General features: G+C 44.4%; 1 protein-coding gene across 1 annotated transcript in view; it reads right to left on the reverse strand.

Annotated features, from left to right (window-relative positions):
• Window positions 1–1,443: 1,443 nt before the first annotated feature.
• The window catches only part of SLC35F2 (solute carrier family 35 member F2), a 29,107-nt gene continuing 18,288 nt past the window's right edge, over window positions 1,444–12,262 (reverse strand). The window contains exons 5-8 of the mRNA XM_083436657.1: window positions 12,095–12,251; window positions 9,612–9,664; window positions 8,296–8,450; window positions 1,444–3,971 (exon numbers count right to left, since the gene is read on the reverse strand). Coding sequence (XP_083292783.1) covers window positions 3,723–3,971; window positions 8,296–8,450; window positions 9,612–9,664; window positions 12,095–12,251 — 614 coding nt within the window. The 3' untranslated portion in view covers window positions 1,444–3,722. The remainder of the gene's footprint in view (window positions 3,972–8,295; window positions 8,451–9,611; window positions 9,665–12,094; window positions 12,252–12,262) is intronic.

A 12,262-nucleotide genomic window follows, 5' to 3' on the forward strand; every position in this document is an offset into this window, starting at 1 on the left:
AATGACAACCGCACCTGAACCCAGCCTAATTATCTCAGGAAACGTCTCTACAGCAAAGCTGGACCTGCCTTGCTTTGCTACAGCTCATGTTTACCTTTCCAGCTGAGCAAACACACACCCTCTCCTGACAACCAGGCACTTTGCTAAGGGAAAATGGTTCTCTGGGTGCCATCTTGTGGCCAAAAGATACTCTTACAAAATACTGAGCACCCATCTAACATGTACCGTATTTTTTGCTCTATAAGACTCACTTTTTCCCTCCTAAAAAATAAGGGGAAATGTGTGTGCGTCTTATGGAGCGAATGCAGGCTGCGCAGCTATCCCAGAAGCCAGAACAGCAAGAGGGATTGCTGCTTTCACTGCGCAGCGATCCCTCTTGCTGTTCTGGCTTCCGAGATTCAGAATATATTTTTTCTTCCTTTCCTCCTCCCAAAACTAGGTGCGTCTTGTGGTCTGGTACGTCTTATAGAGAGAAAAATATGGTAATTTATGGCTTGGCTCCACATTAAGGCACACTTTTTAGTTTCGACAACTTTTGCGGAGCATGTTTCTGGAGGTGCAAAGGAAAGTATTCACTAACGACACACAACAGGGATGGGGCAACTCAGCCAGATGAGCGGGGTACGAATAAATAAATAAAAATATTACCATTCTTATTATAAGGAACCTACGGCCCTCCAGATATTGGTACGACTCCAACTCCCCTCAGTACCAGCCAGCATGGCAAGTGATAAGGGATGATGAGAGCTGTAGCCCAGAATTTGGAGGGCCAGAGTTTCCCCACGCACGACAGGCAAGCACACATTCTGAATTACAAGCTCACTGAAGAGGAGAGCAAGCATAACTGATGGCTTTGTGTATTTCTGATGCACTGGTGGAGTGTATTCTTGTGAATTTGCTTGGATAACTTTTGATATATTGTAAGGCAAAGAGAGTGGGATGCGGGTGGCGCTGTGGGTAAAACCTCAGCGCCTAGGACTTGCTGATCGCATGGTTGGCAGTTCGAATCCCCGCGGTGGGGTGCGCTCCCGTCGTTTGGTCCCAGCGCCTGCCAACCTAGCAGTTCGAAAGCACCCCCGGGTGCAAGTAGATAAATAGGGACCGCTTACCAGCGGGAAGGTAAACGGCGTTCCGTGTGCTGCGCTGGCTCGCCAGATGCAGCTTGTCATGCTGGCCACGTGACCTGGAAGTGTCTGCGGACAGCGCTGGCTCCCGGCCTATAGAGTGAGATGAGCGCACAACCCTAGAGTCTGTCAAGACTGGCCCGTACGGGCAGGGGTACCTTTACCTTTTAAGGCAAAGAGAGGGGCCGGAAGCTCAAAATCGTCCTCTCTGAGCTTAATCTACCTCACAAGGTTGTTGTGAGGGGGGACACCACTAAGCCAATAAACGCTCTTTTGAGGAAGGGTGGAATAGGAACGTAATAAAAAAGCCAGCCAGAGATATACTGAACGTCTATTTATTTTCCATCCATTAAACAAAACTTTAATATGAATTCCATTCCCATTTTAAACATGCTGCCATGGAACTGTACAAAAAAGGATCCAAAATCATCTCACTGTTTATTAAACAGCATAAATCTTTATATAATATATTGATACTTCGCGGGGGGGGCACACCCATGTATATCAAAAGAGCAGGGTTACACTGTGGTCCTAAACAAGTTGAACTGAGAGGCTAACTGAGTTCAAATGGCACTTAATACTTAATAATGGCTAGGAGGAGTGCAGCTCAAAAAGGAGAATAGCAGCCCCGGCACAAACTCCTCTGAATTAATAGTTTCAATGCAGCAGATTTCAGCCCTAAATATTTAGTTGATGAAATGAGCAACTCTCCTCGGATTCTAGTCAAACCATCTCAATAAGGACCCAGCCTAAAAAAGCAACTTTATCACAGTGTTGTAGGATCAGCTTCCAGTATTATTATTCAACGGCGTTGGGCTTGAACTATTGTTCAAAAGCTATTTATAACAATAATATTATGGCACAGCTGGAGAAACATTAGCACTGATCCAGAAAAAGCAAGGTAACACCCACAAAGAGAAGAGAGTGCTGTTGCAGAGAAGTTAAGTTGGGGAGAGAATGAACATCATATCCAAGAACTGGGGGTATCACATGTCACCAAACACCTGCGGTCAGCTCCATTAGAGCCAATCGTTGGCGGTGATGGGGAACATGGGGACGAGACCTCTGCCCTCAGTCTTGGTACCCCCTTCCTCTTAACAACTGGTGTCAGAGCTGATGATCTGATGCAGGCATGTGGCTTTCTGTTGAACAGAGTGTGTGGAAAAGCTGCCAATACTACAGTGCTGATCCAAACCACGTAGACCAGTTGAATACTTTAAACAGGACCAGTAAGTTGTTCGACTGGGAAGGGAAAGCAAGAAGGCCTAAATCTTCTCCCCGGAAGTATCCAACCTGTTTTTCCTAGAGCTGGCAGCTGGATTGGATTTGGAAACGACGGACACAGTTTTGGGCCTGTGACTCATCCAAGTAGGGATACACGCATAGAGATCTGTGCATCCTAATCTCTCGCTGGATAGGGGCCCAAATATTGATTATGCTTCGACAATATACATGGTTACAAAATGTGCATAGGTCATGTACAATTGGTCCTGAAAGCATATCTTATAGCTGCAGAGGTATACACCATTAGGCAAATTGTCAGTGAATGGATTTAAATATATATATATATGTGTGGCTCGATACATTATTTATTGTGGCGAAAAAGACCACCTTCACATTTCCAAAAAGCTGATTTACACACAGGGGATTTTGCATCCCTCAAACTTAAAACACACCGAGTGTTTACCTGCTGAGCTCTCTGCCACCAGAAGGGGCGTGGTCTACTCTAAAGTATATCTGAGATCCAAAAGGACGAGACAATTTAATGAAGACAGAAACAGCGCCAATAGGGAGGCAGGCTCAGTGCATCCTTTAATTCAGATGGGTACACCCCAGGTCATCAGCATCAGTTGCCAGTGCAACCAAGTGTAATTTCCCAGTCTTCAAGTGTGAAGGTTCAATTAAATTATTGCAAAGATGATGAACAAACTCTGGATTTTAACTGTGTAGGAGTAGGAAATGGATAACCAATTCAGTTTTTTATATATATAAAAATGTTTCTTGTCCTCATCGCTTAATATTTAAAGATGGTTTCTGGCCCTCATGGTCTTGTGGTCTAAAGACAGGGATTCACAGCTCTTCACAGATGCCTTTCTCTTTCTCCCTTTACAGTTTCCAGCTTCTCTTTCAGTACTGGCCATCTAACATGTTTCAAGTCTCTCTTTTTCCTTTTGCCAGTCTTGTTCTTGCCAAAAATATTCCACAGTCCTTCAAAGTGCAAACCTTGGACATTGGATAAATTACTCAAAATGGGCCATGAGTGCAATTTGGTTTCTTTAGTGTTGATTTCTCTCTCTCTCTCTCTCTCTCTCTCTCTCTCTACAGAGAGCATTGTTAGTCATTCCCTTAGTTGTCCCTACATTTCTATTTCCCTGTCAGCTCCAAGGACAGATCTTCAGTGAACATAACTTGGTACGGGTGGTTCGACTAAGGATCCGGCCCTCGTTATCTCGCGGTGAAATTCTAGACTTTGGTATGACCGCAAACTCCACCGTAGGCATCTCTCCAGTTTAATCCAACCTAGCGCAGCATTACATTCATTATTTCTTGTTTACTGACATTTCCAAAGTAATTCCAGCAGCTCAGAGGCTGTGCGCTTCACAAGACGGTTAGTTTTGTGTCTAGCGCCTCCTCTGTCTGACTTCCTTCCTTGCTGTGTTGTGTAGGGGAGACGATGGACACATTCAGGTGGTTCTCTTCAATTTTTAAGGCAAGATTGTCAAACCCAGTACTGGATCCCAAAGGCAAGCTGGTCGAGGCGGCCTCTGCACTGCGGGTTGGCGTTGAGCAATACATGATGAATCCCACCATTATGACAGCAAAGGACAGGATATACAGCGCTGAAAACTGATAAAATAAGAAAAGAGAGGAAGAATCAGGGCGCCTGTATAGACAAATGCCTTGCGGCCACAAAAATCACCTTAAAACTCATTTTATTTGCCGTGGCTTTGAACTGAGCAGTAATACAGGACTTTTATCTGCTTGGCATTGTTTTCTGCTGCTTTCTACCGTGTTGCCAATTGTTCTAATTTTTAAAGTATTTTTGTTGTACGTTTGTATTTCAGAATTGTTTCAGTGGTGCCTGTTTATATACTTTTTTAAAATTGCCTTTAGCCTGGACACCTCTTTAAATTGCCCGACGGTGGCAGGAGGCAGAGGTGTAATAATAATACTAGTATTAATAATCATTTTATTACTTATATGCCACCCATCTGACTGGGCTGCCAGGCTTCCAAAAAAATAATAATAGTAAAACACAACCATGCCACAACATCACAACACCTTTTCATCTGCACCTTTTCCACTTAACCCAAAAGGCCTGTGAGATTCGGTGGACCCACAGCTACATTTACCACCTTTGCTCCCCTGCTCAAACTTACTGCCCACCTAACTATTCATCGCTGATGCAATGACCAGTGTCTGAACAAGGGGAAGGGAGGGAGGGAGGGAGGGAGTTGGGAAGAGGAATACAGGACCTCTATTTTCAACACTTGGCCCACTGCTCCCTCAAAACAGGGCATAGCCTCCAGGAGATGAGGAACACATCTCCCTTCCCAAGAGGCCCTGTATTATGTCAATTGCAAAAGACCCTCTTGTTTGTCCAGGTCTTTGGAGAAGGCTGAATGTGGCTGATGGCCGGCTGTTCCTTGTGTGTTGTGCCGTGAATTCTGTGTTTTAAATTATTTCATTGATATTATGTTGCATATTTTCAAAGCTATAATTTGGCTCTTTTCTCTGTATGCTGCTCTGGGCTCCTAAGTGTAGGGTGCAATTATCATCATCATAGCTCCTGGGCATTATTTTTAAAGTAGGTAGGGGATAGCCCACTGTCAATCTGCTGGTGCCAGCCTTTAGCCTTTGCAGAGAAAAGGGGCCATCCTTTGAAGCAAAACTCCACCCGACCTCCTTTTCTCTCTGACTGTAGGAACAAGCACAGCAGAAGCAGCGCCAAGTTATCTGGGACTTCTGAGATAACGGGCAAGGTCTCCATGGCATATCTGATGTTTCATTGTGTTCTTTTATATTGTGCTGGAAGCTGCCCAGAGTGGCTGGGGCAACCCAGTCAGATGTGAGGAGTGCAAGTAATAAATGATGATGATGATGATGATAAGGAAATGGCTGTAGTAGCACCACTGCACCAAACCCAAAAGATGGAGGTGGCACTTTATCATCATCCCACCATGTTGTGTAGCATCCAGCTGGAACCCACCCAAATTAGGGGAGAAGCTAAGGTATCCCTTGCCAAAGTGATTGGCTAATGGATGCTGTGGGAGTCCTGGTCTGGGGCCATAACAACTATTCTTCTTTAGAATCCCAGCCATCTATTTGCACAGGAGAATGAAATGCGGGGATTGGGAGGGTAGCGCCCTCCTGCGATTTTGGAGTACAGCTCACATCACGGGGGCCCCCACATCTAGGGGGCCACATTTTCTCCTGCTAAAAGTAAAAAGATGCACTTCAGGAAACCTAAACAAATTTATTCCGTGCTCCTGATGAACACAGCCGTTTAGAATTATGCCTGTCTCCCTGTCTCCTTAGGCCTGGCTTCTGTCTCTTGGTCATGTTAGAGAGTGACAGAGTGCTGGGAAAGTGCTGAGGACTGGCTCTTGTAGATTTAGATCCCCATCACCGCTACCAGAGGTCACAATCGCCATTTGTGCAGAAGGGCACAATGTGCAAAAACAAAATCCTTTTGCTTTTATTACCGTATTTTTCGCTCTATAAGACACACCAGAGCACAAGTTTTTGGAGGAGGAAAACAAGAAAAAAAATATTCTGAATCTCAGAAGCCAGAACAGCAAGAGGGATCGCTGCGCAGTGAAAGCACCAATCCCTCTTGCTGTTCTGGCTTCTGGGATAGGTGCGCAGCCTGCATTCGCTCCGTAAGACGCACACACATTTCCCTTTACTTTTTAGGAGGGAAAAAGTGAATCTTATAGAGCAAAAAATACGGTATGTGTTTTGACTTTGTTTCATTATGTATTTGCATTTTGCATTTTTATGCTGTGAACGTCCCTGAGATCTTGGCGGGGGGGGGGGGGAGGACGGTATTCAAATTTAATAAACAAATGAATAAAACAATCCTGTGTGCAGCAGGGTTGCTAAAGAGCTATAAGAAACACCTAATGCATATCAGTCACACATGTGGGTTCACTGCTCACTGAGGACTTGCCTGCTAGAATGAACCCATCATTCAATAAATAGAAACACTGGAAGCTGCCCTTATACCACTGGTCCATCTAGCTCAGTATCGTTGACAGTGGCCTCCCGGATGTTTCAGACTCATAGCTGTCAACTTACAGATTTGAAAATAAGGGACCAGCAGCCTCGAAAGTAAGGGATCAGCAGCCAAAATAAGGGATCGACAACTACTTTGATAGAATACATATTTTGTTGCGTGCAAATGGCTTTAGATACCTATTAGGTCCATAAATTACCATATAGTATATATTCAACACACACAAAAACAGCAACAATTTGTTGTTGACAAAGGACAGCTGGACATAGAAAGCGCCCCATTACCTTCAGTAGCTTATTTAAGGGACATCATCAATAAGGGACAGCAGCGGGACATGGCGCTGGGGTAAGGGACTGTCCCGCCAAATAAGGGACGTTTGACAGCTATGTTCAGACTACAGTTTGTATCTGCTCCAGGCCCCATGGCCAATGATTAGGGAAGATGGGAGTTGTGGCCCAAAACATCTGGCGGCATCAGCTGGGAAAAGCTACCGGGCAGCCTGTTCTCCAGGGTTTGTGGCACTCAGCCCTCCCTGAGAATGTTGGGGGCTGAACCTAGGACCTTACGCACACAAAGCATGCGCTAGCCAGGCAGAGGCATGAAAATTCATCAGCATCATAGAATCACAGAGTTGGAAGGGACCAAGAAGGTAATTTGCTCCAACCCCCTGCAATGCAGGAAATCTTTTTGCCCAGCGTGGGGCTCAAACCAGCAACCCTGAGATTAAGAGTCTCATGCTCGACTGACTGAGCTATCCCGCGGGCTGATGGGCAGGTGACTGACTGAAGCTTTAGAAGTGTGGAAAGTATGCCCTAATCCTCACAGAAACTTATTGGTCTTAGAAGCAAAGGCTGCTACTGGCTGACTTGGCCAGGTCTGAATGTTCCGACACTAATTAACTTAATGCGTTTCCCATGGATTCGCTTACTTCAGAAGGGTTTGCCTTTGCAATTCCATCATGCAGCTCAGTCCGTGAAGTCAGGGAGGAAAGAGCATGTTAACCATATTGCATGCAATTATTAACCTACATACGCAGCAGACCCGAGTATAATTAACTTTCGTCCTGTCATAGATAATTGCATGGTGCACTTTGTCCCCAAATTTACATCTATAGCAAGACTATTAGGGTCAATTAAAGTCATGCCTGCATGTGCGTTCCACAATTCTGTAAGAGTGCTGAAAGAAAATGTCATTGTGATATCGAGCACAAAATTCTGCCCCAAAAGTACAGCTTTTGTGTGTGAGTGTTGTTTTAGAAGCAAGTTCCTAGACCTCATACCTGCAACAATATACTTGAAATAAGTGGGCAATGCCTATTGATATAACATACTGAGGTCCAGCGCTGAGGGCCTTCTGGCGGTTCCCTCGCTGCGAGAAGCCAAGTTACAGGGAACCAGGTAGAGGGCCTTCTCGGTAGTGGCGCCCGCCCTGTGGAACGCCCTCCTACCAGATGTCAAAGAGAAAAGTAACTACCAAATTTTTAGAAGACATCTGGAGGCAGCCCTGTTTAGGGAAGCTTTTAATGTTTAATAGGTTATTGTATTTTAGTTTTTTGTTGGAAGACGCTCTGAGTGGCTGGGGAACCCAGCCAGATGGGTGGGGTATAAATAATAAATTATTATTATTATTATTATTATTATTATTATTAGCCAGAGGAGGCACGAGACAAGGTTTCTGTGTTCTGCAAAGATCCTAGTCACTCCCCTCAACTACCACCACCAGGCAAAACAATGCAGATGGCCAGATAAATTATGCAAAGTTAGAGAAATTATGCCAATTGATACCTGTGACAGAATTTTGCTGGGGTGGGTGCAGAATGTTAATTATTTTTAGCACAGAGCACGGAAAGCCCTAGTTTAGATGCTAAGCCACAGCAATAATTCTCGAACATAGCTTAGCCCCAAATGTCATTGATCTGAAAAACTTGCTCACCTTGTAGTCGAAGAGAAAGAGCCCAAAGAAGAGGCTGTAGAGGTCAGCGGTCAGAATGCCCAAGTTGACAGATGTAGCGCTGGTTACTTTGATCACGACTGGCATGAAGCTGTACAGTCCGAACATGCACAGTGCAAAGGCCAGGAAGAGCAGCACTGCAAGGCAAGGCAAGGGCTTAACATTTAAGGCACCAAATGCTGCTAATAGCATGAAAGAGGAGGACAGTGTATTCTCAGGAGCATTAAACCCGTACAGCTACAGTGAGATAAGATGATAAGAGAGGAGCACTCCATGGTTTGACCAAAGGCCGAACTATGCCAGCATCCCATGCATGGCCAACTAGATGCCTGTAATGGAAGCCCCAACACAGAAATTAAGAAATTAAGTGTTGGTGCTGACCTTTAAAGCCCTAAACAGCCTCAGCCCAGTATACCTAAAGGAGCATCTTCACCCCCATCATTCAGCCCAGACATTGAGGTCCAGCTCCGAGGGCCTTCTGGCGGTTCCCTCCCTGCGAGAAGCCAAGTTACAGGGAACAAGGCAGAGGGCCTTCTTGGTTGTGGCACCCGCCCTGTGGAACGCCCTCACATCAGATGTCAAGGAAATAAACAACTATCTGACTTTTATAAGACATCTGAAGGCAGCTCTGTTAAGGGAAGTTTTTAACATTTGATGTTTTATTGTATTTTTAATATTGTTGGAAGCCGCTCAGAGTGGCTGGGAAAACCCAGCCAGATGGGCGGGGTATAAATAATAAATTATTATTATTATTATTATTATTATTATTATTATTATTATTATTAGCAATAGTTCCCTTCCACTCTTGTTATTATTCGGCAACAACTATTCAGAGAGGTACATTGGATCTGAATCTTCTAGTTCCGGGCAGGCCATTGTGACAAATGGCCACTGATACACTTATCCTCTCTGAACTGTGCTCTCTTTATGTCTGTTGTGTCAATCAAACTGGCAGGGTCACTCCATGTTCTAGGATTAAGGGACAAGGAATGGGGAGGACGGAAGGTTACCTCTATCCAGTTCCTCCAAACATGATTTTATATGTGCATCATGATTCCTTACCCCACACCCCAAGTTGCCAATTTCCTTAACCAAAGAGGCTCTTCACAAGACACCCACACAGCTTTTGGAAGTGAATAGGAAAACCTGGGGCCTATTTTACTAATTACAAGTATCGCCCTATTAGGGATTGACCAGGGTCTGAGCAGCTTTCCAGGAGCAGCATGGAGTCCCACCCCCACAGCTACGTGCAAAGCAATTGCAAGGTTATTTGCTTCGGTGTTTCAGAGCACACATACCGACTTTCCAGTTCCACTGAATAGAAGCAATGTCTTTATGTTCCACAATGGCTCTACAGGGAAGGTGGGAGAAGGGGAAGGAAAGAAAAACACCGGCATTAAAATATGGGGGTGTGGTTTTCATAATGATCAACAGTTAATTATAAACAGGCATTTAGGTTATGGATCAACCCTATGAAGGCTTTCTTTGAAGCAAGCCCCCCTGAATTAGGGAGGCTTACTCCTAAGGCAGTGGGCGCTGGATTACAGCCTCTGTGGACAACACACACAAGAGTAAACTTCTGGCACCTTAAATGATGAAGAGATTTATTAGGATGCAGGTGAGCTGCAACACAAGGTTGCTCCTTGTTTGTTATTTCAGCAACTCTATTCCATTCCCCTGGGCCAAGCGCTAGAATTTCATGTCTACTAACCACACTGGACTGATCTGGAGCTTCTTCCCCCTTTGGGTTTTTTCCCTAATGGTTTTTGGTACTTCTGCAAATTTCTGGGTTGCCCCAAGCCCACTGATATCTCCCTCTTATGTATGGGTGACACCATTTGGGCTACGCAAGTAGTGACTGGAATGAGAGGAAATGTTCCACCTGAAACGGTGTTGACTGAAGCCCACTTTATCGGCTGTTTATTTTATTAAAATTATTATATTCCACCTTTCGTCTGCTTGATGGAGCCACAGAAGCAGCTCATAAACTTCAGTAAAACAATCAAAAGACAGCATAATAATCCAAAAAAACAACCTCAGCAATCCAAGAAAAGCTGAAGCAGGCTGTCTCCTTGCTGAATCTTAAGGGCCAGTGCTGATCTCAGGCAGTGACCAGCAGTATTAGGACCCTGCTAAGAATATCTTCAGGATTTTAATATAAACCCATAAAATAGCCCCAAGGCTGCAATCAGCACACAGGCCTACTGCCACTTGTTTCTAGCGACTGCAGTGTTTGCCTGATCAAGAAGCAGAGTTTAATAATTGAAACATGTTTTTTCTTGTTGATCCATTAACAACTACCAGGTCATATTTGGCCTTAGTTAACTCTGTGGGATTAAAATGGTAATTGAATCACTCCCTTGGGAGAACCAATACTGCCTCATTCAAAGGCATGTTTGCATAATATTCTTCTTGGCTGGAACTAATTCATCATCCGCTGTAGATAAACACTTATTTTTTTAAAGGTGCATTTAATGCCTAGATGGTTATACAAAATGGGACCTGCAGCAAAATGTTGCAGTGTCATAGAATAGCAGAGTTGGAAAGGGCCACCAGAACCATCTAGTCCAACCGCCACTGCAATGAAGAAATATTTAGCCCAATATGGGGCTCAAACCCACGATTCTGAGATTAAGGGTCTCATGCTCTACCGACTCAGCTATCTCAGTGTGTGGACTTCTCCTGTTCAGTGTTCCAGTTAAAACAGTGATGCCTTCTTCCAGAAAACTCAATTTCATTCTGCTCAAATTTTCCATCCCGTTTCCACCCCCACCACTATCAGTTAGCAAACTGTGCCCACTGAGCATGCTTGGTCTTCACTGGATATTTTTGGGGAGGGGGGAAGGGTTTCTACTCCTATGTACCTATGCAAACCTTGGTCCTTCCTAGAGCCTATAATACTGCTCTATCGCACATGGATGGTGCATTTTCGACCACATAAGGATCAATACTTGTAGAATGAGTTCACCATCAGCATATGGGATTACTTTAAGAAACACAATTAAGGGCCCTTTGCCAACTATCAACACCGTAGCTTCAAGTTTCATTGGAAAGATGCATTTCCAAAATAGGGTGGTCACTTTTTCTACGGACAATGGTGCCTTTCAACACTACTATAATGGGCAGAAGTCGGTCAGGGGAACCGATCTCAGCATGGAGAGATGAAGCAACGGGAAGAAGTGTTGGGTTTGTGCTTACCACTCAACTGTAAAAGATGCAAAAACTCTTGTCTCTAAAAAGATGGCAACGTGACCCAGAAAAACAAGATCTCGGCCCAGAAATGATTAATCCCAAGATTGCCTTTAATCCTACATCTAGTTCATTGAAAGTCAAGGAGATAATTTGCATGAATAATCATTTACAGAATTTGGCATTTCAAGGGACAGCATGGACAGCACGTAAGCCGCAAAAAGAAAGTTAAAGACACACTAGAACAAATCAGGTAAATACTTTGATGCCTAAGGGTGCAGGTCACCCACAGAAGATAGAAGAGGTAAGCAAACGAAAGAGATGGTGGAGCGAGGTGGGGAGATGAGTAAGAGAAACGATGTCTGCCTAGTCTCCCAATTTGGGAGAAAATTTTAATGTAAAGGTCTTCTTCAGGTTGCATCCTGGCAACCCCACAAGACGCCTTTGTTCTTGAACAGGTTAATGGCAATGCTAGCAATGGGTTACTAATAACACACCCACCAATTCATGGAAAGGAAGAAATCATTCTGTGATGCAGAAGGTTTTTTTTGTTTTCTTAATTAGAATTAAAGTACGTATAATGGATCCTTACAGCTGCAGACCGCTGATAATAGTCCCAAACAAGCCCACCATTCCTAGAAACTCCACTCTGCTCAGATTTTTCACAATGTATTCCTCACTCACATTCGAAATGGCATATAAGGAAGCACCAAGGAGGACTAAGACATCGCCGATCACCACGTCGGTACCTGCACAGAAA

The sequence above is a fragment of the Podarcis tiliguerta genome (genome assembly GCF_965153285.1).
Source record: "Podarcis tiliguerta genome assembly, chromosome: 4".
Lineage (NCBI taxonomy): Eukaryota > Metazoa > Chordata > Lepidosauria > Squamata > Lacertidae > Podarcis > Podarcis tiliguerta.